Genomic DNA, 25,682 nt, shown 5'->3' on the forward strand with positions numbered 1-25,682 from the left:
TTCATCCTGCCAGCCACCCTTTTTGAAAAGCAGAAAGGAATGACCCTCTGGGACATTGGCAGAAATGCATCTGACAGACTGCCAGTGTCTGTACTGATGTTAAGGCAGGGACAGACCAGAACAATCCTTATGACTGATTATGGTCACTCTTTTGTTTTAGGATAAATTATAATGTATACTATGGTTTCCTATATGTATTACAAATTAGGCACTCTAGTTAAATATACACTTCTTTGTTTTAAGGTTTAGTAAGTAAGAGACAGGATCTTGTATTGTGTTTATGTTAATGAGATTAGAGGAATGTTGAAGGCCCGGGCCTCAGTGTGAATTGTTTTGATTATAAGATTTAGGAAGGCTTAATTTACAATGTCTTTTGCTCAATATAAAATGCCTCTGTTTGTATTCTCAAGGGTCTCTGTAAAAGACTGTTTGTGTAAATGAGGAATGTATGCATCAGGAAAAGATAAGGTGTGAAGGCCATTGTTATAGCCAGATGGTCAAGGAAGGAGGAGTGAAGAGACTTAATGACACCAGAGAACCATCAACGCACATCCATAATGAAGAAAGGGCAGATTGATGACCCTGAGATAAGGCTGGCACTCCTAAAGACAGGACAATTGATTAAATCGTAACCAGGACAGGATGACCCTCTCGGAGGTGTACTGGAATTAGGGTGACCAGACGTCCCGATTTTATCGGGACTATCCCGATATTTGCTTGTTTGTCCCGCGTCCCAACCAATGTTAGGTCGGGACACTGGACAAACAAGCAAGGCTCCTGCGCACAGGCGGAGCCCGGAAGGGTTCACGCCCCCCCCCGCCCCGACTCCGTCCCCTCCTTCCATTGGATCCCTCCCCAAATCCCCGCCCCCTCACTGCCCCATTGGCTCCCTCCCCAAATCCCCGCCTCTTCCAAAGCACACCATGCCCGGGAGACGCAGGGGAGTGCGGGGCTGGGGTGAATGTGAGTCCGAGTCCGGCCTGGCCCCAAGCAGGCAGGACTCGGGCGCGGTACCTGGAGGGAGAGTAGGGGAGCGGCCCGCGGGGCCAGGCAGCGGCTGTTCTCCCCACCTGGGCAGCGGGACTCGGGAGCAGCCACTGCTGCAGCTCCCACTGCCGCGGGGGGAGGAAGCGGCCGCTGACCAAGCAAGTGGTGCTCGGTGGCTGCGGCTCTGGTGCCCGGGCCCGAACCCTCCGAGCCCGGGCCTGCTGTGGCGACCCAGCGCGCACGCTGCGCCCAGCCCCTGGCCAGTCGCATCTGGGCTGGCTGCCCAGCTGGTGCAATCCTGCGGGCGGCCCCGGGGCGGAGGCAGCAGCAGCCCTGTTCGTTCCCCTGCGGGACCCGAGCGGGATGGGGTGGCTGGGGCCTGCTGCCCCCACTCCAGGGCCACCCCGGGATTGCACCAGCTGGGCAGCCAGCCCAGACGCAACTGGCCAGGGGCTGGGTGCGCGCAGCGTGCGCGCTGGGTCCCCGCAGCAGGCCCGGGCTCGGGGGGTTCGCGGGCGTCAGAGCTGCAGCCGCCGAGTGCCACATGCTTGGCCAGTGGCTGCTTCCTCCCCCCACGGCAGTGGGAGCCGCAGCAGCGGCTGCTCCCGAGTCCCGCTGCCCAGGTGGGGAGAACAGCCGCTAACTGGCCCCGCGGACCGCCCCCCTACTCTCCCTCCAGGTACCGCGCCCGACTCCTGCCTGCTCGGGGCCAGGCCGGACTCACTCACCCCAGCCCCGCGCTCCCCTGCGTCTCCCGGGCCTCCCTCCAGCGCTTGCGGAGGGAGGAGGAATGGGGGGGGGGGGTTTTTTTTGCTCTGCCGCAGTTTTTTTTTTTCTTTGCCCCCCCCCGCCGCCCCGCCCCGCCCCCCCTGCGTCCCGATATTTGACCTGGGTGATCTGGTCACCCTAACTGGAATGTTTACATCAAAAGATAACACCAATTAAGAAGTAACCAGTCAGAAACTGACACAACAAAATCCATAGACTTCAACAGAGAAAAAAAGACTATAAGAACGGGGTGCTTTGCCATGGGACTTTGGGTTTGTCTTGCCACACTCCAGGAGCATTGGATCGCGACCAACAGAGCCCGGCTTCCCTCTGCGACCAATCTGGCTGGCCACTAGATTGATCCAGACTCTGGACTGGTAACTATAAACATCAACCTGGCAGGACTCTGTGTGTGTATGTGTGTATATGTGTGTGTATATGACTGAAAAGCATATGCTAACTGCTGTATTCTCAATAAATGCGGCGTTTTTGCCTTCTCTTGTATAAAAGATCCGGTGTGCTTTGTATAGAATAACACATGCTCACTGCTGACTAGAGCATTCCTGAATGAATTCTGCCTTCCTGAGCTAGAATTCCTCCCTGAGCTCCCTTTGAGGCAACATGGCTCTGTCCCTTCTCAATTTGGTGCTGTGACTTAAAGGGAAAATAGAACCGCAATGCTGCTATCGAGACATCTTCACTTTGCTGAAGCCATGTCTCACCACTGAAACAGGAGCACTGGCATAAACAAATATCATAGCAAATATTTGTAACTGGTAGTTTGTATAGAGTCATCATCACATGATCTAGTCAAATTGCTCTAGCACTGCTTCTGAATAAAACTCCATTCTAAGTTATTTTTAAGCACATTGTCTTAAAATATTTGGATTTAATATAAACACTACTTTAAAAGCATATAGGGCCAAATCCTGCAGTCCCCCTTTCCCCAGCTAAACAACCCTCACTGAAGGGTTTGGCCCACCACAAATAAAAGCAAAAATAATAATAATTAGTAAAACTTTTGTTCATAACAGCAGAAAAACTGATTAAAAACCTTCAGGGAGAACAAACTGGTTTGAATAAATTAAAAAAAAATGAAACCTGACAAATATGTTGCATATGAAATACAAAATTAAAAAATATAAATTGTTTATATTGTAGATGCCACATTCTGGTGCAACTCCAGCAGTGAATTTGGCACTAGGTTTCTTAAATGCACTATTAAGTGAATATGCTTATTTTATTATTTTACCTTGAGGTTGTCTGGCAGTTCAGAACGTCCTGCATAACCTGGATTCATGGTAATAGCTACAAAACAGTTGGGATTGAGCTTCAGTTCAGTCCCTTCAAAAATAAATGTTTCCATCTTCAACTGTATGGCTCGCTGAATGCAAAGGATCTGCTGAGCCACCACAGACAGTACTTCCAGCTCAATTCGATTAAATTCATCAAAACAGGCCCAAGCACCTGAGGAAGCCAAACCTTTAAAAAACTGTAAAACAAGAAAGAAAGATAAAAACTGTACCCCTAACAGAGTATCAGGAAATTTAAAAGCAACAATCAGTAGTACAATGGCTTGAAATTTAATGTTGTGCAGTGAACTTATTTGCATACTTTGAATAATATTTAAGCCTACTTAGGAGGAAAGGTCAGCAGGTATATTAGGAAATTAAGTCAATGGAAATCTTTCCTTGGTTTTACTGGAAGCTGAGTCAGGTTCATAGGCCCTGGTCCTGCAAACTCCTTGCCACATAGTTAAGCTAACGCACTGCAAGTGGTCCCATTGAAGTCAGCAGACCTTAGATTATAAACTCTTAGGGGCACAGAATCATGGGTGGGATTTTCAAAAGTGCCTATGTGAAAAGGGCATATAGCTCCCACTGAAAGTCAACACCTTTCCTCCTGAAAAAACACATACTGATCTTAAAATGTAATTCAATTTACCTTCCCCATTGCCAGATAATCAAGGCCATCAGAACAGTTGAAGACAACACATTGTACAGCAAGAGCCTTAGCCAAGTCTTTAGTAGTCTCTGTTTTACCTGTCCCTGCTGGGCCCTCTGGAGCACCACCAAGGTTTAGATAAAAAGCTCCAATCTAAAGAATGGAAATAGTTTATGAAAATTAATAATTTAATCAAAGACTTTTTCATAATGGAAAATAATTGTATAAAGAAAAATAATTTTAAATTCAATTGTAAATTGAAAACACTAGGTAGTTGAAAACAAATTATTGTATAAAACCAATATTTATCAGATTCATACTAAATGAAAAAGGCTAAGCTAAAAATTATTTATGTCTTCAAAATACAGGAAACTCAAAGTTCGATTTGGAGTTATTCTTTATTGTAGGTGCCTCAGAAAAGGGCACAATCTTATCCATTCCCGAGCAGTCCGTATCATGACTAGACATTGTATGTTATATTGGACCTGATCATGCAGCTCTTACTCAGGCAAAAAGCATTTTTAAAGTCAATGTGCCTGATCTTGCTTTCTTCTGTTCTGTACTTCCTTCTCTAAGAAGCATCTCCTTTCCCACTCATTCTTTGTGGTCTGTCTCCCTTTGCTCTACCCATGTTCTGTTGACCATCATACCCTGCCCGTCCCCATATTCTATTCTCTCCCACACCATCTTTTCTTCTTTTCCTATCCCATCCTTCCCATTTCTCCTACCCTCCAAATCTTTCTTTTCTCCCTCCCCTTAGTTCCCCCATCACCTTTATTCCTCCTGTTACTAACCCGTACTCTCTTTCTCCTCCACTCTCCCCATCTCTCTTCTGCACCCCTAATCCCAGTCTTCCCATCTCCTGGTTTTATTCATCTTTCAGTCACTATGCACAAGGATGCCATCCCATGGAACACTTCTCTTCTAGTCAGTTTAACCACTTTTAATTCTGGTTAGTTGAAGATGGGCCAAGTGTACAATGCAGCAATGTGTCTTGATGTGTTGCCCACCAACTGGAAATGGGAAGTAAAAAGTGGCCAGCTTCTGTCCTAGCTTCAGAAGCAATATCATGGCATCAATACCAATTTAAACTGCCAATTACAAAATGTCACATAAGTGGCTTAGCTATCTCATTATCCAAGCTGGGAGCAACTTGTCAAGAGGTACATTTTTGCCAGATCTGCAAACCCAGCCCACTTGTTGAAGTTGGTATGTGGGCTTCAGTTCAGCACAAAACATGACAATTGTTGCAGATCTACTGGAGCCAACCAGGTTCAACTTGAAAATTGAAATAGGAATTAAAATCCCTGAAAATTGGATGTTTTAACAGAAATGCTGTGAGTCCCACAGCTATTGCAGTGCTCCCAAGTGACACTGTAATAAGTATAAAATGTTGAAAATGCCATATTACAGCTAAATGAATTCTTTAAGCAGGTTAATGACAAGTTTTACATAAAAGCATACCAAGGTGCGGTAACATCTATCCGTAAGGGGAGTAATGACCAGTCGAGGTGAGTTGCCAAGGTATTCATAGGCATATTTTACATTGCAGTTAACGATGCGGACACGAGCATTCTCGTATTCCCAATAATATCGCAGTTGAGCAAGCCACTGAAAGTCTGTCTCATTTTTCACACCTGGTAAGAAAGTAATTAGCAGTAAATATGAAAAAAGTTCTAGAAAATTGGATTTTCTGTTAGGTATAAAATAAATAATTTGCCAATATGAATGTTTTCATACATAAAATGCTTTAAAAATTCTTATGGTTCTTAAGGCCAGCAAAAAAATCTAATGCAAGTCTATTTCTCTGGGTTCTGAGTGTTCTCTGTTAAATACACATGAAGAATAAAATTTTTAAAAGCTATGTACCGCTTTCAATCATCTCCATGACGACATCTCTAGCGTGTACATCAATAGTAACCAAAGCACCCAGTGTAGTTCGTGTCTGCTTAGATAATTTTCCTCTCACCAACTCTACAATATCAGTAAGCTGAAGCTGAAGAGTATCATAGTAATCCTGTAAACCCTGCAAAAAAGAAAATGTCAAATTTGATTTAACAATCTTTGGACCTTGGTGTGCAAATAATTAGGGTTACGAAAATTTTTTAGTGTGGGCAAACATCTTAATAAAGACTGTTTAATGGACCATCTCCCTTCTCAGTCATTTCCCAAAGACCATCTCCTCTCTCATTTGCAATTATCTACCTACCCTGTAAAACTACAGCATATTGTTTTTTACATATTTTGAATCCAAGACCCATTTAAGTCAATGGGAGAACTGACTCCAATGGGCTTTGGGTCAGGCCCTTACTGCATTTCAGCAGTTGTAAACAAACAGGAGGAGCCTATTATCAGCCTACTCTCTATGACCCATCTGCAAATGCTCTCTGATCCATCAGTGGTTTGCAGACCACAGTTTGCAAACCTCTGGATTATATACATGAAGGTTTCATTGAAGCCAATGGTAGGTTTGCTTAAGGAAAAGCTGTAGGATTCAGCTCAGCTTATATATTTTTTCAACATTATTTTAGTTGGCATTTGTTTTATTGAAAGCAGTTTCAAACTTTAGAAGTAGCAATCTTTACAAATCCTACATCAAGCAGAATACTTAATTTAAAAGAATCCTATTTTAAGAAAATTATTTAACGTTCTTATTCTTATTGGAAGTGCAGTCTGAAACCACATTCATGTTTTTAAAAAAGTGGATCCCCTAGAGAAAGAATTGAATACAGATGTCTTTATTTTGATATTATCTACCTGAACTCCTTGGAACTAGTAGAGTAATAATTTTTTAATTGTTTTATAGAAAATTGGCTCCTAAACTACAATACAAATGTTCCCATAAATAATGGTTCAGTATGCATAGATGTGAGTGTGCTGTACATGCCCACAAACTATGAAAAGATTCACTGTGTCATGTTTACCTGCCTCCTTTCCGATCCCTCCACACTTGATAGTACCACTGATTTTTAAAACTTGTTAGAATGAGGACTGCACCGGTATTTAGACTTTTCTAATAGAAAACTCTAAAGTAGCAGGAGGTTACATATCAGCCTACATTTTTCAGAGCCCAATCCTGGATTCCTTGAATAGAAAACTTCCACCAATTTCAATGAAACTTTTGAGTGCAAAAAAAAATTTGGTATTTGGTCCATAGGCAGCACTCTCTGTAAATCAGTTACCTAAGTACCCAGTGGGAAAGTAAAAAGTTGGCCACTATACATTGTCCATCCATGCTAGAAGAAAGACAGGAGGGCATGGATGTGGTTTAATTAAGCTGCAACTTTATCCACTTATAAATCTGGGAGTATCCAGCAAATTGTAGGGAGGAGGGAGTTGGCTCTCTGCTGATCCAGACATAGGAGCCCCGCCCCCTTCCTTGGCTCCCTGAAAGGGGGCCAAGGAAGGGGTCGGCTCCCATCTAAAGAGATGTAGGAGTCCCAAATCCTCCTTAAATCAAATCCCATAAGGAATGCTTTCCTTCAAATCCATTTCCAATCCAATTTATCCAATAACTATACCCCTTGCATACCGAGTACCTGCACTGGATGTCCACCACTAGCATTACATATAAATTGCAACATGATAACCTAACCCACCTACTCCACCCCATCAGGTTCCCAGCTCAGATGCGGAAAAGGTGAAAAAATTCACCTTACTTTGGTCAATCTGGCAGTGAGGGGAAAATTCCATCCCAGCCCCACAAGGAAAAGGGGCAACTAGCATAATGCCCACAGTGAGTCAAAAGGAATAGGACCAGGTTCCCAAGTGTATAGGTGGGTGGGTGGCTGGTTCCAGCCTGATCCTGATAAAGAGGATGGCTGCATGGTGTATAAATACCTCTCCCATTTTTCCAGTCAGCAGGAAGGGCAATGCAGTGACCTTGAACTGTCCCCAATTGCACCCTGCCTTTCTTGTCCATCCCTGTAAGCTTTCCCCCTTCTCTGTGCTGTTGCAAAGGATCCCTTAAGGGGTAACGCCCCTTTTCCTCCAGCTAGCCAGACCAAGATCCAGTCACATAAAGGATGCAGTGGGCACATTCTTCAGAATTTGACCATTACCTAATATTCAAAACATTCAAAGGCTATTTACACCTCTATGCTTTAAGATTTCTTATTAATTACTTTATCCAACTTTATTTTGGGCAGGGGGAGAGATGAATGATGTAGCTGAACAAAGTACAATAACTGAAATACTAAATGTAAAATAAAAATACAAATATTATGCTTCATAATACCTCTGGCCCATTGCAAATGGCTTCATGTACCTCACTCGTCCAGAACATTTGAGACACACACAGCACTACCTGTCCAGGCCACTCTAGAACCCACTGTTTTCTTTCAGTCTCAGGATATGCCTAAAGAGTTAAATACATCACATAATGGTGTCAGTGTAAATAACTGAATCCGTACCACTGAGTATGCTTTTGTATTATATGAATCAATATGATGCCTTTAATAATACTCTTTGGAATGCTGGCAATATTATATTTGTATTTTTGAAATAAAATACAAAATATTTCTTTTGAATTGCTTTTCCTTTATTTTCTTCCTTTTTTTATTGCCAAATAGTTAGATTTTAAAAGTCTCCCTATTAATTACTAGACTCTGCCTAACATGCTAAATTGCAAACAGAATCATTTTCTGGTTTGTGGTTTTCTTTGTAGGTGAGGGCAAACCTGCAACAAGGATTTTGTTTACTTCTAATTTTTAATTAACTAAAAAAAAAGATTGAAATACTGAAATAAACTCTATCAAACAGGATATCTTAGAAGATTAGTAATGTTGTCAGGCTTATTTTATATGTTCCCGTGACCATGCAGGACAAATTGGGGGGAGGGATAGCTCAGTGGTTTGAGCATTGGCCTGCTAAACTCAGGGTTGTGAGTTCAATCCTTGAGGGGGCCATTTAGGGATTTGGGGCAAAAATCTGTCTGGGGCTTGGTCCTGCTTTGAGCAGGGGGTTGGACTAGATGACCTCCTGAGGTCCCTTCCAACCCTAATAGTCTATAATTCTATGATCTCAGTCCTGTTTAAGGTAAAACTCCCATTGACCTAACTGGCCTATAATTAGAAGTCTCCCACCAAAATCTTAGGCCTGATCCTGTGGCTTTCATATGCTTAAATTACACTCAAGGAAAGAAGAGTTTTAGTGTGAGTAAGGCCTTTAGGAGAGCACCCTAAAATGAAGTAAGGACTACTCATATGTACATAGTTTTGTAGGAGGTGGCCTGAAACATATACTAGAAAACATACCAATCTTGATTCAGCAATAACATCATGTATACTCTTCAGCATAATATCTTCCACTTGGATCAGCCACTTCTCCACAGCACCTCGAGCTTCAGAAGTAGAAATGGTTGAAATCAGTTCCACTCGCTCACCTTCAGTGCTATACATTGCCTGAATATCCAGGTTAGGAAGGAAATGCAGCTTAGCAATGCCCTCAAAACACTTTTTCAAGTGAGGCTGAACTCTGAGAGGATCTTTTGTCTCTGACAGGATCTCCAACATTTCATCATTAGACAAGAAGAAAAAACTAGAAAAAGATTCACAAAAATGACAGAAGTATCAAGTTACTGTATGTGTCAGCCCAACTATACAGCAAAACGTAATTTCAATCATCTTTGTTTTTGACATAGTCAACATGCAGCATACCGAGGAAAGAACAGGCGCTTCTTTTCAAGATAAGCATTAAGCCCTTTCATGATTTTGTCGAGAAGTTCGTTACATCCCTGAAGTTTCTCCAATAAACCTGTCAATGAAGTGGCAGCAAGAACCTGTAACAACAGATATATAATCTCCATGAGTGCATACAGTAAGTCACATACAGGGCACAGTGCACAATGAAGGTTATTAAGGTGATAAATACATAGCACATGCTTTTACCCTTTAAGTCTTAGGTGTGAGTGCAGGTATAGTTCAGTTCATTGAGTATTGTTACTACAAAATTATTGATAAAAATGGAAGGAGGATAAAATTATTTTCTTTTGGGGCCAGTTTATTTCTGAGTCAATATATTACCTTAGGGTCTTTGGCACAATACTTCATAATGTCCCTCCAGTATCTGTCTACGGTCTGGAAGAGACGTCCCTCTTCTGGCATCTGTTGCATGATGTCCTCAGAAGAAAAGATGGGCTCCAAGTAAAGCCACTGAGCTTGCACTTTCAACCATTCATCAATAGTCTCCTGAATTCGAATAAGACGGTCTTCCCATTCCTTAACAAACATATTAAAATTATTGCCAGGATATAGTCATACCACATAAAGTTAAAGAGAGAATCAAAAGTAAAGAAACCAAATCTTATGGACAGGACAACATTTTCTGTCCCCCAAGGAGACTTAATATAAACAGAAAAGTAAACCACTAGGAAGATTAACGTTCTTCCTTATACATGCATTACCTAAGCCGTTTGAAAAGTCTAACCTACCAGTAAACTAGTTTCCCAAAGTGCTGATAAATCCTTTGAATGGAGTTTCAGATCACTTCACTATTATCATCTTTTAATAATTTTATGTTTAGATAACATTCATTATGATACTGGAGACAAATCCTACTCACCTCTCCATAGCCAGGAGAGTCTGGCTCATAGCAGAACGAGGACAGATCCACATTACAGTAGGGGGACATGATTTGAATGGTCTGTGTAAAGAGTACACACCACCTATGCTTCATTGAGCCCATCGGTGTGTGGGCTCCCTACATACAACTACAAAATGAGATTTAGGGGTGGTGTCAGGTACAGCAGATCCACCAGATATTCCCCTGATTGATGGGGGGGAGGGTGCAATAACTACTGAGACTATTCTAGCCCTGGGGTTAAAATAACAGCTGCAGAGTGGCTCCACTGCTGTTCAGCAGCCTGGGGAAAGTAATTCCTTCCTCTGCCAGCCCATCAGGAATTTTCCAGTGTACAGCCCAGCTGCAAAGGCATGCCCTGAGGCCATAATTTGGCTTATAAAGACTAGATCACCGAATACTTTCATTAAATATAATGAAAACATCATTATAATCATCAGCAAGAGGGGTCAGAGAGTTTATATAAAATGTTAGTTTCCCAGATTAAAGTGATGAGGATATTCAGGACATTCTCTCTGCTGCAGTTGGCCCAGGAGGAAGAGAGAAACCATGAGTGGGAGAGCAAGGGGGAATCTCAACATTAAAAAAAAAAATTAAAACAACTTGTAAAACATTTTATTTAGAAACACCCATGATATCAAATTTTGAAAAATTAAATCCAACGATAATGACACAATAATAAAACATTAGGGCAACTGTATAGTTATCACTTGAATATAAGTGGCCATTTTTAAAAGCAAATAAACATATTGCCTCTCATACCTTGATTTCTTTTTCAAAAGGTTTAATGAAAGGCGATCCTCTCATTGTTTGAGTTTTTACAATCTGATCATCTAGAATGGTCTGAATCTCATCCACTGCTGACAGAATACTAACTCCAGTCTCACGATAAATGCTCGTATGGAAGGAAACAGACTCCCATATTTCCATCATAGCGTGCATAGCTTTCTCTAAAGAAAACTCCTATAGTATAGAAAGGAGATATTTTATAGTCACTGCCCTAATTTTCTTTGATTGACACATTCAATATATAATCTCACATACCTAGATAAATTTTAGGAGAATTGTCACTAGTACTACCAGTATAACACTGTTTTATTTTATTATGTTTCTTAACATTTCATTTGTTGAAGCATAACAAAATAATACAGTTAGGTAACACTGATGCTACAACACAAAAGTTATAAATGCAAACAAATTCAAAGTTATAGCCAACACTCCATCCAAAAGGACATGTTGTTAGAGATTAGCTCTCAACAGATGCAGAAAGTTATGTACAACAATAAAAGGAAAAAAAGTCATTATAATAAGCCCCAGAAACCAACACACAAACATACTTCACTTTTCATTTGTTTCTTAAGAGATTTACTCTTGTGCTCACCTTACTTGCGCCTACACTTATGGTTTCAAATTGCTCCAGGTAAGGGGCTAGGTTCTGCTTTAAAACTTTTCTTAGGGTAGTTCCAGAGTCTGGAGTTAAATCATATCCTATTATATCTGACATCTGTTGCCAGTGGCGAGTCCTTATGCCTGGGTTACAAAGGATAGTCACCGTGGGGATATTCTCCTAGTTGAGAAAAATATTTGCAAAACAGAATTTCATCTGTGTAAATACAAATTGTGCAGATAATGTGAATTACGATCCACTTATATTAGCTCACCCTCTTTCCCCTTTGCAGCTAAACTCTGCATTTCAGCTAATACATCCAGAGAAGTTGAATATTAAAAGACTGTCCATAATATACATATCTACTATTATTTTCAAAACATAATTCCACTGACTCTCTGGACGATGGGCCACTGTTCCGGATATCTAACAATCTTTTCAAACAATGTTTCCGTATCAATCTAAAACCTGTCTATTATAGCACTTTCGTCAGTGGATCTGCACTGATAAAGAATTATAGGTAATAATTTTGCTATTGTACATGTGTTACCAGAAGGCTTTTTTTTTTTTTTAATGGAGATATCCTATCTCCTAGAACTGGAAGGGACCTTAAAAGATCATTGAGTCCAGCTCCCTGCCTTCACTAGCAGGACCAAGTACTGATTTTGCCCCAGATCCCTAAATGGCCTCCTCAAGGATTGAACTCACAACCCTGGGTTTAGCAGGCCAATGCTCAAACCACTGAGCTATCCCACCCCCCAGGCTTTTTACCTGCCAAGACCCAAGTTCAGATTTTCTCCTGCAACAACTGATGACATGAGTGACTTCAATTACGGTAATCCCTGAACAGTACAGATGGCTTCTTTCAATGCACTGCTTCAGTTGTTACCAACTGTTATTCATTAATTTTTTCTGAAGAAATACAGAACCACGAACTTAGGTCTTGGCAGATGCATAAAAAATTAACTAATTTTCAACTACATTTTGTATTAAGATATACTTTCATATACAATTGTTCTACTAGTAATCTGAGAAAAAAAATATTTTGTATCTGTGTATTTTTTAATTCCAGTTTATTTTTAAATGCAAAAGGGGCACATAGTGATGCTTACAAAGCCTTTAGCTGCCTTTATGTCTAATTTTCAGAATTCCCTATTACAGTTCTTATATATGCCTCAAAATCTGTTTCTTTTACTGTTGCTTTTTCCATGGCAGGAAGTAAACTTTTTATTATTTATATAATGTGTAAATTAAAACATATTATTAATTCACTCTTTGGTTATTCATATACCTGAAAATTTGCAAAAACTTTAGGGGTGAAATCCTGGTCCTACTAAAATCAGTTGAAGTTTTGCCATTGATTTCAATTAGGGCAGGAATTCACTCTAAATGCATAACTGTTATCACTTGAAAAGCATGACAGAGACAACACTCCCATGAACACTGCATAGCAGGACTTGAAAAAAATCCTTTCAGATATTGTAGTATCTACTTGGATGAGTAATGGTCTTAGGATTTGCCCATGAGTGCTAAGTATTATCAATGTTTTTTTTTAACCTTAAAGTCTTTGATCTGCTCCATTACTGATGAACACATTGTAATAGTTGGATTGTCCTTCTTTTCTTCTTCCAGCTTCTCTTCTACTATGGCTCTGCGATGCAGTGTCTTCTTTTCCAGTTCTGCTTTCTTCCGCTTTTGTTGAAAAACCTTCAACATCTTGTATATCTCTCGAAAAAACTCATCTACCTCAGTCTCCATGCTTTCCCCATTCAGGTCCAGGAAAGCACCATCCATCCATCTGGGAGAAAAAAGAAAATTATAATGCATCTTATACAAGAATCAGAATGACAAATATATCATGTACATATCTAAAACACATTTTTAAATTTTAAATATACTATTTGTATCATAAACAGAAGTTTAAAAAGTTAAAAGAAACATTTTAATGGATGTGCAGCTAATGTTTTTAATTCTGTCATTCCCTACAAAATACTAATAGTAACCAAGAAAGCACTCACACCTATTTAGTAGCATCAGGGCTTCCACATGGTATAGTCACTAGAAGGCGACTACCATCTTAGATGGGTATGCACTTGGGGTGGCTACTCCCTCCCCGCACCCTCTGCTGCTCACACCATTCTATTTTTAGTGCAATAACTCAATCAGAGCCAGACTGAATGTGTCTTCTAGAGCTGGAAATTATACCTCCAGTTCAGAAGTGTATACCCATTTTCACACACTTTAGACCTGTCACTATTATAGCGTATACAGCAGTATTTACCCATCTGAGGTAACATAATAATTTGAGCAGCTCTACATTCCATTTTGGGAGTGAAGACAGCCTCAAAATTGTATTTTATTATATAAATATAGATAGTGCCCCAGAGAAGTATGTTTCGGGTGCCCAAGGCAGCCAGCAGAGAGGTAAATCATTGTGGGGTGGGGTGCGGTGGGACTGGGGAAGACACAGTTGGTCCCACTGAGCCTCATCCCCCGCAACTAGAACCCCCCCAATGAGCCCCACTCCTCCTGCACTTGGACCACCCCGATGAGCCATCCGCACCAAAATCCCCACCCTATCCTTCCTCTTCCCCTGCATGGCATCTGGGGCCGGGTCAAACCCACCCCCAGATTTCTCCTCTGGCTGTAGGAAGTGCTGCAAACTCCCCACACACACACACCCGGCGCGCTTCCTGCACCCATCACTCCTCAGCTACAGGGGGAGGAATCACTGTACAGGGAGCTGCTCCCCCATCCACCCAACCCCTGTGTATCCAGACCCCCCTCATACCCAGACCCTCCCACTGAGCCTCATCCCCCGCAACCAGAAACCCCCCCCCCCCCCGCGATGAACCCTACTCCTTCTGCACCTGGACCACCCCAATAAGCCATCCGCACCAAAATCCTGGATCCCCACCCCCACTGAGCCCCACTCCCCCAGCATCTAGACTTCTCACTGAGCTCCCCACACCCAGACCCTCCCTACACCCACTGAGCCCCAACCATCTTCACCTGGATCCCCTGCAGAATCCCATTACCGTTGCACCCAGAACCCCCTAACAAACCCCTGTGCATCCAGATCCCCCCGCACCCAGATCCCCCATTCAGCCGCCCACACCCAGATTGCCCCACACAGAACCTTCTCAACCCATACCTGGATCACCCCCACACTAAGGCCTGGTCTACACTAGGAGTTTATATCGAATTTAGCGCCGTTACATCGAATTAACCCTGCACCCGTCCACACCACGAAGCTATTTAGTTCGAAATAGAGCTCTTTTAAATTCGACTTCTGTACTCCTCGAAAACGAGAGTAGCGCTAAATTCGAAATGGCAATATCGAATTAGGCTAGGTGTGGATGGAAATCGACGGTAATAGCTCCGGGAGCTATCCCACAGTGCACCACTCTGTTGACGCTCTGGACAGCACTTCGAGCTCGGATGCTCTGACCAGCCACACAGGAAAAGCCCCGGGAAAATTTGAATTCCTTTTCCTGTCTGGCCAGTTTGAATCTCATTTTCTGTTTGGACAGCGTGGAGAGCTCAGCAGCACTGGCAACGATGCAGAGCTCTCCAGCAGAGTTGGCCGTGCAATCTAATAGAAAGAGGGCCCCAGCATGGACTGATCGGGAAGTCTTGGATCTCATCGCTGTGTGGGGCGATGAGTCCGTGCTTTCAGAGCTGCGCTCCAAAAGAAGGAATGCAAAGATCTATGAGAAGATCTCTAAAGCCATGGCAGAGAGAGGATACAGCCGGGATGCAACGCAGTGCCGCGTGAAAATCAAGGAGCTGAGACAAGGCTACCAAAAAACCAAAGAGGCAAACCGACGCTCCGGATCCCAGCCCCACACATCACGTTTCTACGAGGCACTGCATTCCATCCTAGGTGCGGCCGCCACCACTACCCCACCAGTGACCGTGGACTCCGAGGATGGGATATTGTCCACGGCCGGTTCCTCCTCGGAAATGTTAGGTGACGGGGAAGATGAGGAAGGAGATGAGGAGGACAAGGCAGTCGACAGCGCTTGCACCGCTGATTTCCCCGACAGCCAGGAGCTCTTCATCACCCTTACCGAGATCCCCTACCAACCGTCCACAGCCCTTACCCCGGACACCGAATCAGGGGAAGGATCAAGCAGTGAGTGCTTTAAACATCTAAACATTTCATTTTAACATAACTGGAATATTTATATTGTTAAGAATGGGCTTTTCAGTCACTCATTTAAACATAGAAACTTTTATTTATAACAAAACAGGAATATTAACTATATTAGTAATTTGTTGTTCATGATTTAGTTGGCTTAGTGAACTATTTACTCCTAACTATGTATAGAAAATCAAGTAATGTCCGGATATTCATGATTAGGCCACCACAGGACGCTCCACTCTGTAGTCCCTCATGCTGAACTTAAATGAAAAGACGGTCAATGTGCCCGGGAATGGACAGACAGTCCTCCTGGGATAGCTCGGCATAGCTCTCCTGGAGGTACCGCTCCAGCATGCGCATGAGGTTCCACGGCAGGGCGATCTTGTTTGGTCCCCCGTGGTAACACACGTTCCCACGCCATGAGTCCATCAGGTAGTCCGGGATCAGTGCGCGGCACAGCATGGCGGCATACGGCCCAGGCCTCTGCATGCTCTCACGCAGCATCCTTCCCCTCTCGGTCTCCGAGATCCTCATGAGTGTAATGTCACACATGACGCCCTGCTTTAAATTAGGGAGGGGAATGTTAGTATTGGGACTGCTTTACAGCCACGCGGTGGAGGCGGCAGAGGGGCAGCATACAGGGATCTTTCCCGGGGACAGCCGCGAGGTGGTGGGACAGGGGCAGAGCTCATGCTTCCCTGATTGCTGCCAGCAGAGAGTGGCCTTGCATTCAGTGCGAAAGGAGCCCAGTGCTACTATTACATTTTTAAGCTGCCACAAGTCTACGGCTTACCATGTTTTCCTGCAGCAGAAGTAGAGGTGTCCTGCAACGCGTCTCTGATCGCAACTGCAGGACCCCAGACAGAGAAGGCGAGGTCCGAAAATTCGACCTTGTCCTGAGTGCGCATGTGAAAGGTCCAGTGCATGGTGTTGTTCACAGAGAAAGACTATGTTCTTTGTTAGCAACTTCATTTATCTGTCTCAGGAATTTACTCCCTTTTTCCCATTCCCACAGACACATCTGCGACTGTCTCCCAACCCAGCCTGGCATCACACTCCCAGAGGCTAGCGCAGATTAGAAGAAGGAAGAGAAAGACGCGGGAAGACATGTTTTATGAACTTATGGACTGCTCACGAGAGCAGGCAGCCCAGACGGCACAGTGGAGGGAGAACTTGTCACAAATGCACAGAGCAGTCATGGAACGGGAGGAGAGGTGGCGCCAGGAGGACCAGCAGGCTACTCAAACCCTGCTTGGACTAATGAGGGAGCAAACGGAGACGCTCCGGCGCCTAGTGGATGTTCTGCAAGACCGGAGGCAGGAGGACAGAGCCCTGCTGCTGTCTATCTCTAACCGCCCTCCCCCGCCACCAAGTCCCACACCCCCCTCACCAAAAGTACAAAGAAGGAGGGGCGGCAAGGGCCGTTAAAACTTTCAGTCGGCCCCTGCACACTGCTGCAGCAATGGAAGGCTCTCGTTCCAAAGTTTGAAAAGTCCTTTCCTACCCATCTCACACTAGCCCACGTCCAAGTTTCCTCCCCCCCCTTTTCATGTGCGGTTCATAATAAAACATCTGTTTCTGTTAAGTACTGTTTCCGAGAGTGTCTTTTGGAGGGGATTCTGTCTGAAGGGGGGGAAGGGGTTTGTTACTTGGACAGGACAGTCACCTGTAGCAGGCTACAGAGGCGGGGGCAGGTCCAGCATCAGGACACATACACAGTACAGTCACCAGTGACCCTGGTCAGTCTGGGAGGCGGTTTTCATGTTCTGGGGTGCGAGGGGGTTGATCTGTGACTTTGTGGTGGGGGAGGGCAGTTAGAGATCCTATGCCGCGGTCCTTATCCTGGATCACAGAGCCATGGAGCAGGGGATCTGTTACCCTCCGTCCCCTGCCAGAAAGTCACTTGGCCGACACATACATGCAGTCCCGCCCAGGACTGCTGGCAGGCTGCGTTGAAACAACCAATCCAGCACTGCGGAGCCTGTCATTCCCGGACTTTAGAAGCATCATTTGCATCAAAACAATAAGCCCGCCCCCCGCCACAGTCTGCGTCCCCGGTTTAAAACATTCCCGCGAAAACAGTAAAAAAGAGAACCTTGTTCATTAACAAAACGGAACAGATTTTATTTGTTGGGAAGGTGGGGAAGGGGGTATGTAACTTGGAAGGATAGTCAACAGTAACTGGGTAAAGAAACGGGGGCAGGTTCAGCATCTGTGTCCACAAAGTAAAAAGTCACTGGAGACCCTGCTCAGTCAGGAACCTGGCTTTCAAAGCCTCCCTGATGCACAGCGCGTCCCGCTGTGATCTTCTAATCGCCCTGCTGTCTGGCTGGACGTAATCAGAAGCCAGGCTATTTGCCTCAACCTCCCACCCCGACATATAGGTCTCCCCCTTGCTCTCACACAAATTGTGGAGCACACAGCAAGCAGCTATCACAATGGGGATATTGGTCTCGCTGAGATCACAGCGAGTGAGTAGGCTTCTCCATCTCCCCTTGAGACGGCCAAAAGCACACTCCACCACCATTCTGCACTTGCTGAGCCGGTAGTTGAATAGTTCTTTCCCTGAGTCCAGTGCGCCAGTGTAGGGCTTCATGAGCCAGGGCATTAGCGGGTATGCAGGGTCCCCGAGGATGACTGTAGGCATCTCCACATCCCCAACAGTTACTTTGTGGTCCGGGAAGTAAAGACCTTCCTGCAGCCGTCTACACAGACCAGAGTTCCTGAACACCCTAGCGTCATGAACCTTGCCAGGCCATCCAACGTAGATATTGGTAAAACGTCCCCGATGGTCCACCAGTGCTTGCAGCACCATGGAAAAGTAGCCCTTCCGGTTGATGTACTGGCTGGCCTGGTGGTCCGGTCCCAGGATAGGGATGTGAGTCCCATCTATAGCCCCACCGCAGTTTGGGAATCCCATCTCGGCAAAGCCATCTCTGATGAGCTCCACGTTTCCCAGGGTCACTACCTTAGATAGCAGTAGCTTGACGATTGCCCTGCCTACTTGCATAACAGCAACCCCCACGGTAGACTTGCCCACGCCAAACTGGTTAGCGACGGACCGGTAGCTGTCTGGCGTTGCGAGCTTCCAGAGGGCTATGGCCACTCGCTTCTGGACAGTCAGGGCTGCCCGCATCCGGGTGTCCTTTCGCTTCAGGGCAGGGGACAGCAACTCACACAGTTCGAGGAAAGTCCCCTTCCGCATGCGAAAGTTGCGCAGCCACTGGGATTCATCCCAGACCTGCAGCACTATGCGGTCCCACCATTCCGTGCTTGTTTCACGGGCCCAGAATCGCCGTTCAACAGTATCAACAAGACCGAGTGACAGCGAGATGTCCTGGGCGCTGGGTCTCATGTTCTCAGAGAGGTCGGAGCTAGTGTCCGACTTCATGCCGTCACGGTGGTGCCGTAGCCTCCTCTCATGATTGATCTGCAGCTGCCTCTGGTACAGGTGGAGGAGAAGCTGCGAGGCGTTGAGAACTGCCACAACTGCAGCGATGGTCGCAGCGGGATCCATGCTCGCACTGCTGTGGCGTCCGTGCTGTCAGTAATCAGAAAAGCGCGCGAACTGATTTCCCGCCGGCGCTTTCAGGGAGGGAGGGAGGGAGGGCGTGAGTGACGGACGGATGACGACAGGCGCCCAAAAGCACCCTCGACACATTTTTTTTCCCAGAAGGCATTTGGGGCTCGACCCAGAATTCCAATGGGCAGCGGGGACTGCGGGAACTGTGGGATAGCTGCCCACAGTGCACCGCTTCCAATGTCGACGCTTGCCCCGTTAGTGTGGACTCACAAAGTCTCACAAAGTCGAATTACTGTCCTTAGTGTGGACACAGACGTTCGACTTAGTAATATCGATTCCACATAGTCGAATTAACTAAAATCGAAGTACTCTCGTAGTGTAGACAAGGCCTAAGCCCCTCCACACATGAATCCTACCTTGCTGAGCCTGCCTGCCCACTCCTGGTGCACCTGGCATGGACAGACAGAGCTTTGGGGTGTTTCTGGGGCAGGCCCGGTCCTTGAACTATGTCAGGGTTGGGTGCAGCCTCACCGCTGAGTCCGTGTCCCGGAGGGGAGAGGGAGCTGCACAGTGATCTCCCACCTCTGTGCAGCCAGTGGCCTGTGTTCCCCAATGCCATGTTGGAGCCTCCACATTTATTTGACAAATAAAATTTGCAGAATTTTGTAGAATTTTAAAATATTGTGCGCATAATTTTTAATTTTTTGGCACAGAATTCCCTCAGGAGTAAATGTAAGTATAATATTTATATTCCAATCAATTTATTTTATAATTATATGATAAAAATGAGAAAGTAAGCAATTTTTCAGTAATAGTGTGCTGTGACACTTTTGTATTTTTATGTCTGATTTTGTAAGCAAGTAGTTTTTAAGTGAGGTGAAACTTAGGGTACACAAGACAAATCAGACTTCTGAAAGGGGTACAGTAGTCTGGAAAGGTTGAGAACCACTGATCTAGATCTATACCTGGATAGATATAAAACACGGAGATGAAAATATTCACATGCAGGAGTTAAGCTTCAAAATAGCTCACATATCTTGCATGGACAAACAAAAGCAGCCTGAATCTTTTAGCCTTTTCCTTATTTAGCTTTAAGACTATCAAGTATATAATTACCGTTTTTCTGTTCGTTGCCATTTCAGTATAAGAACAAAAAGTTTCTGATAGGGCTCGATATTAACTTTTAAACTCTCGAGAACAGGATACTCAGTCAGCTCCCACTTGAAGAGAGTCTCTTCTTTATTAATAAAAGCTACTGTTTCCTCAGCTTCCTGTATGCGTTTCTGCAATGCTCTCATGTCAGTCACATACTGAAATCAAATGATTTTATATCTTTTGAAAATTATTCATGTTATACAAGGAATAGACATAATTACATGATATTAAAAGAGACAATAAATCATTGGCTTTTCAAAATTATAAGTAATTTGTGAGAGTTACAGGATATTAGCCTCACGCTCTTTAAAAAAGACAATAACATGGTCCCCAAGCAGATGGACTGAGTTTTTCCGCAATGAGGACACTAGATTAATGCTCTGAAAAACAAAATAAGCATAATTTTACTCTTCTCAAACTGAAGCATTGTAAAAAAGTGTTCTCAAATTGTTTGAGTTTCAAAAGTACATTGTACCAAAAAGAACACATATTATTAACTTTTATGTAGTTAATATGTAGTCTTGGCAATTGCGATTCCCAAGTTTAAACAACAGTTTGATGTTTTGAGAGAATTTTTTTTAAATGTACTCAATTACTCAGTGAAGGAGTCAGGAATCTTCCCATTTAAGCAATTTTTAAAATTCAAAATATGGCAGGAAGTGTTTAGTGATTAGGGAAGGGGACTGGGACATCATGAAGTTTCAGATCCAGCATTCAGTCTACTGTTCGTACACAGTGGACTTTTGAGATTTATGTAACTGGCCAATTCCTAATGAAATTACTGCCTGAAAACCCCAACGAATCTAATTTAGTGGGTTAATTTCCCAAAACTAAACATACTAAAACCAGCTACTGAAATCATGGCCCCCGTGAAGTCAATGGCAAAACTTCAGTAGGGTCAGGATTTCACCAAGAGTGTTTGCACAGCCTCAAATGCATTTGCTTCCATATCTTTAATATTACTCCACTCTGTGACTACCTATTAACTGATTTAAACAAAGTCCTTATGGTAAATTTCCCCTCCAATCAGAATATTAGTGTCACTATGGTAGTTAGCGCAAAAGTGGGTGTCTATTGAGTTTCATCAGCATAACAGTACAGCAATAGAACCTTAACATTTAACTTTGTGTTTGCTACAACTTTTTTTAAAATCACAATCCTATTTCTTGTATTAAGCATATGTGACTCTTTGAACCCCCTTTATACTATGTTTATCAGACCTGTTGCATACGATCCAGTTCTGAGAATTCTGTAAACTCTTCCATACGGCGAGTCTGCTTTTCTAGTTCCAAAATAAGCTTCTCGCGTTTGGCCAGTAGTTCACTTTCACCTTTACGTTTAGATTGTTCAATCAGCTATAAAATAGATAATTTAAATGTGTTAAAAGAGAAGAATCTTGCAGTAGACATTTGAGTGATCAAACATGTGGCATCAGTGTCTTGTAAATAAGTGTTATCAGCATGGATAGAGAGAAAATAAATAGTACAGACAGATTACTTCCCTTGCAATAACTGAAGTTCTTTGAGAAGCTTTTGTCCACACAGATCCCACTGTGGGTAAGTGACTAGCAGTTACTCAAAGAGGTAGGTGATAGGAGTTTTATCTAAATAGCAACTGTAGAAGAGTCCTGCAGAGCAAATTAGGCATCTGACCTAGAAGTTGTGACAATGGACTAGTAATTGGTAAACGTATGATCCTAACCACAAGTAGCTTCTCTACAAATTTCAGCAATAGGCACTTCTCTGAAACAAGCCAGAGATGTCAACTGGGCCCTCGTAGAGGACGCCCTAATTTAAGAGGGAAGAGGTAGTTTATTTAAAAAATTGGAAATTTGAATGCAGTCTGCAACTAGAACTGAGCAAATAGTTCATTTTTCAATTCAGGGACTAAACTGAAAACCAATAGGCAAAGTCTGAGCCCATATAGAAAGGAAATATGGTGCTGCAAAAGCTGGAAACCAAGAACATAAGACCTTTCTCAAACATGGGATCTGTGATGAGATGGACGCCTTCCAAAACTATTCTTGGGAATCAACGTAGGTGAAGGCAGAGATCTCGTATGAGAAGTGCTCCTGCTTCCATGCAAAAATGATTATGCAGATGAACAGAATTACTCTAAAGGGGGAGGCAATTCCGGAGTTGTAGAAATAGGAAAAGTCTCCGCCTGACAGCATGAGAGATAGGCACTGGTGCCGTAGAGGTTGGATGCAGAGAGATTCTCATCTTCAGTACCTTGGGCTCCAATACCAAGAGACTCCTGGCTACTGCAGAAAAAGGAGACAGCCACCAAGGGGGACTCCAGTTCTGGAGTGATAGTAAGGTCTGCAGGAAATGTAAAACCAGCCTTAGTAGATGGAGACTGTACTGACAATGACAGGGCTCTGTACAATGGTACAAATACTGGAGTCTCAGCAGAAATCTTGTCAAGATATGATACCAATGACAATGGGGCAGAGGAAGCAAGCATGGTACCAATGTGGTTTCAAAGGAGCCAGTTAGATAAGTAAGCATGATGGTTTGTAGCCTTCTTGGGCAGTACTGGAAATGGTGACCAGTGCTGAGCCCTATCTGAAGATCTTTGCTCCTTCTGCCTTGAACAGCAGGAGTCACTGACTGAGCTGAGGAGAATGGATAAGAAGGCTTGATAGCAACATGAGGTCTCATAGAGCTAGCAGATCCCTTAGCCTCCAGAGTGGAGTTTCTTCCTGTTTCAAAGCTGGTTTTATTGAGTGCCCCTGCTACAAAAAACTGCTCCTTAGATGGTACCTCAGAGTCAGACACACTTCATATTGACCTTTCTGTAAAAAATAATTTTAAAACAAGCATCACAAGCCCTGTCTGTGAGTTCAGTAAAACAAATACAGATGGCACACATGGTAGGGATACGAGACTCCTCTAAACAAAATGAACATTTTGTCCTCACATCACTGGAGCATAAGAGTCTTGGCACATTTTAAAGCCCAAAGATGTGCTCTCTGCCTTCGGACATATTCCTCAGTACCAAAGCAAGACTCAAAGAAAGAAAAGTGCTTTGGATTTTTTTCACCCACCAGGCTTAAATAAAACTTTTTAAAAAACTACACAAACTCTAAGCTAAGTAAGTATAACCTTAAAGTATCTAAGGGTCATGGGAAAGCATGGGGATACTATGAACTCCATCTTGCAACCATGGGCAGTGAGAAAGAACTACAATGTGAACCATGTGGACTATTGCTCGAAGAAGTGGTGGAAGGTTAAGAAAGTAATCTATTATGGATCTGGATCACAGAAAAACAACAACAGTTGCATATTCCTCGTTCGTAAACTTTCATCGAATAATTGGAATTCCTAATTCTTATTTATCTAGAGACAAAGTCACATGAAAAAATTAATATCCAGTACATTTAGAAAGAAAATAATGTAATAATTTCTTCATATAGCATGTAACCATGGTTGAATTTTTAAAAGGCCTGGATAAATTCCTCACACATCATGATAAGTGTGCAAATTAAAAGGATGATATTCATTTCTCATGCTTCAAGGCACAAACTTTTTGGGGTCTGGAAGGAATTTTCTCGAGTATAAAGTATGACACAATTGGCTAAGTGCATTGTAGTGAATTTTTATCTTCCTCTGAATTATCAGGTATTGACCACAGTAGAAGATAGATACCAGACTTGCCAAAGACTTTAAGCTCAAATGACAGTTCTAATTTTCTATATTTGTAGCCTGCTGGTACTTGCTAAATATCTAATTATTATATTCTCCATTAGTGCACTGGCTTCTTATAAATACATAAACCTGGTACCATGGTATTTGAGTGCCTTATAATGAATGTTATTATACACATTTGGACTGGACAACAGTTAGCAGCAGTGAAAATAAATTGTTCAAATACAGTACAAGGCCTAACAAATTAGAATATATAATGTACAAAGAAAATATCTTTACATCATCATGTTCATCAAAGATGGGATTAATCTTCTGAGGCCACAGTAAGACTGTTGCATTCAGTGCCAGATCTTCAGGAGCAAATATATAAACATCTAAAAGGTAATTCATTCGCCTTTGGCATTCCTACAAAAGAGATTCCACAAAAGCTGATATTTCACGTTTGCTTATACCGTAGTATACAATAGGATAACTGAAAATATTTATGAAGGTAAAACAGTGAATTCAGACCCATAATCCCTTGTTCCTCATTATTCTGGTAAAAAGGATGAAATCCTGGCCTCACTGATGTCATTACCAAAACTCTCATTGACTTCAGTGCGCATCCCGGATTTCGCCTCAAGGCTATAAATTATCAAGGAATTGACCTCTCATTGCTTTGAAAGGCAATGTAAAATGGAAAGTTTGTATGCAGAATCTTAGCATGTGTCTTCTCTGAAACTTTTTTCCCCTACAGTGATCAGATCTCAGCTGCTGAGTACTATGCTTCTTGATCTCTCCTTTTTTAAGAGGCTATAATAATATAGGTGTCACGGAGTTTGGGGGAGACAAGGCTGCCTGCAATTCACCATGACTCTCACCCAGCCAGTAAAACAGAAGGTTTATTTAGACGACAGGAACACAGTCCAAGACAGGTCTTGCAGGTACAGACAACAGGACCCCCTCAGTCAGGTCCATCTTGGGGGTCTCCAGGGAGGCCAGAGCCCCATCTGGGCTCCCCTCCATTTTCCCAGCCAGCTCCAAACTGAAAACTCTCCAGCCCCTCCTCTCGCCTTTGTCTCTTTCCCGGGCCAGGAGGCCCCCTGATCTCTTTCTTCTCCAACACCTTCAGTTGGCACCTTTGCAGAGGAGGGGCCCAGGCCATCAGTTGCCAGAAGACAGGGTGTCGGCCATTTCTTTGTGCAGACAGCATCACACTGGCCCCGTAGGGCTCTGCAACAATCACACACCCCTAAACACTCGAGAAATGCATAGGGGAAACTGAGGCACCCACACAGCACTCAGAGAAAACATTAAGAAAGTTCCCACTTCGTCACAATAGGTAATATAAAATTACACGTTGTTGTGTAGTTTCTTTTAAGTTAAATAAAGTTCAAGTTTTAAAAAATTAGAAATCTATTAGAAAAGCATAAGATATTCAAGTTTATGCCTCCCTTAATGTATAAACTTCTCTCATCTTACCATATTCTATTAACTTAATGTCTGTCTGAGGAAATCCTACTACTTCGCACATATGCTCATCCTGCAGCATATGTTTTGTTT

At 43.3% G+C, this 25,682-nt stretch overlaps 1 protein-coding gene across 1 annotated transcript in view; it reads right to left on the minus strand.

The window, feature by feature from the left end:
- The window catches only part of DNAH12 (dynein axonemal heavy chain 12), a 166,406-nt gene that overhangs the window by 110,186 nt on the left and 30,538 nt on the right, over positions 1-25,682 (minus strand). The window contains exons 13-26 of the mRNA XM_065408714.1: positions 24,420-24,545; positions 21,711-21,845; positions 20,452-20,645; positions 13,223-13,463; positions 11,660-11,845; positions 11,041-11,241; positions 9,723-9,917; positions 9,357-9,478; positions 8,955-9,237; positions 7,937-8,056; positions 5,569-5,725; positions 5,164-5,336; positions 3,700-3,852; positions 3,008-3,247 (exon numbers count right to left, since the gene is read on the minus strand). Of these exons, the coding sequence (XP_065264786.1) occupies positions 3,008-3,247; positions 3,700-3,852; positions 5,164-5,336; positions 5,569-5,725; positions 7,937-8,056; positions 8,955-9,237; positions 9,357-9,478; positions 9,723-9,917; positions 11,041-11,241; positions 11,660-11,845; positions 13,223-13,463; positions 20,452-20,645; positions 21,711-21,845; positions 24,420-24,545 (2,526 nt within the window). The remainder of the gene's footprint in view (positions 1-3,007; positions 3,248-3,699; positions 3,853-5,163; positions 5,337-5,568; positions 5,726-7,936; positions 8,057-8,954; positions 9,238-9,356; positions 9,479-9,722; positions 9,918-11,040; positions 11,242-11,659; positions 11,846-13,222; positions 13,464-20,451; positions 20,646-21,710; positions 21,846-24,419; positions 24,546-25,682) is intronic.

The sequence above is a fragment of the Emys orbicularis genome, chromosome 7, assembly GCF_028017835.1.
Source record: "Emys orbicularis isolate rEmyOrb1 chromosome 7, rEmyOrb1.hap1, whole genome shotgun sequence".
Taxonomy (NCBI): Eukaryota; Metazoa; Chordata; order Testudines; family Emydidae; genus Emys; species Emys orbicularis.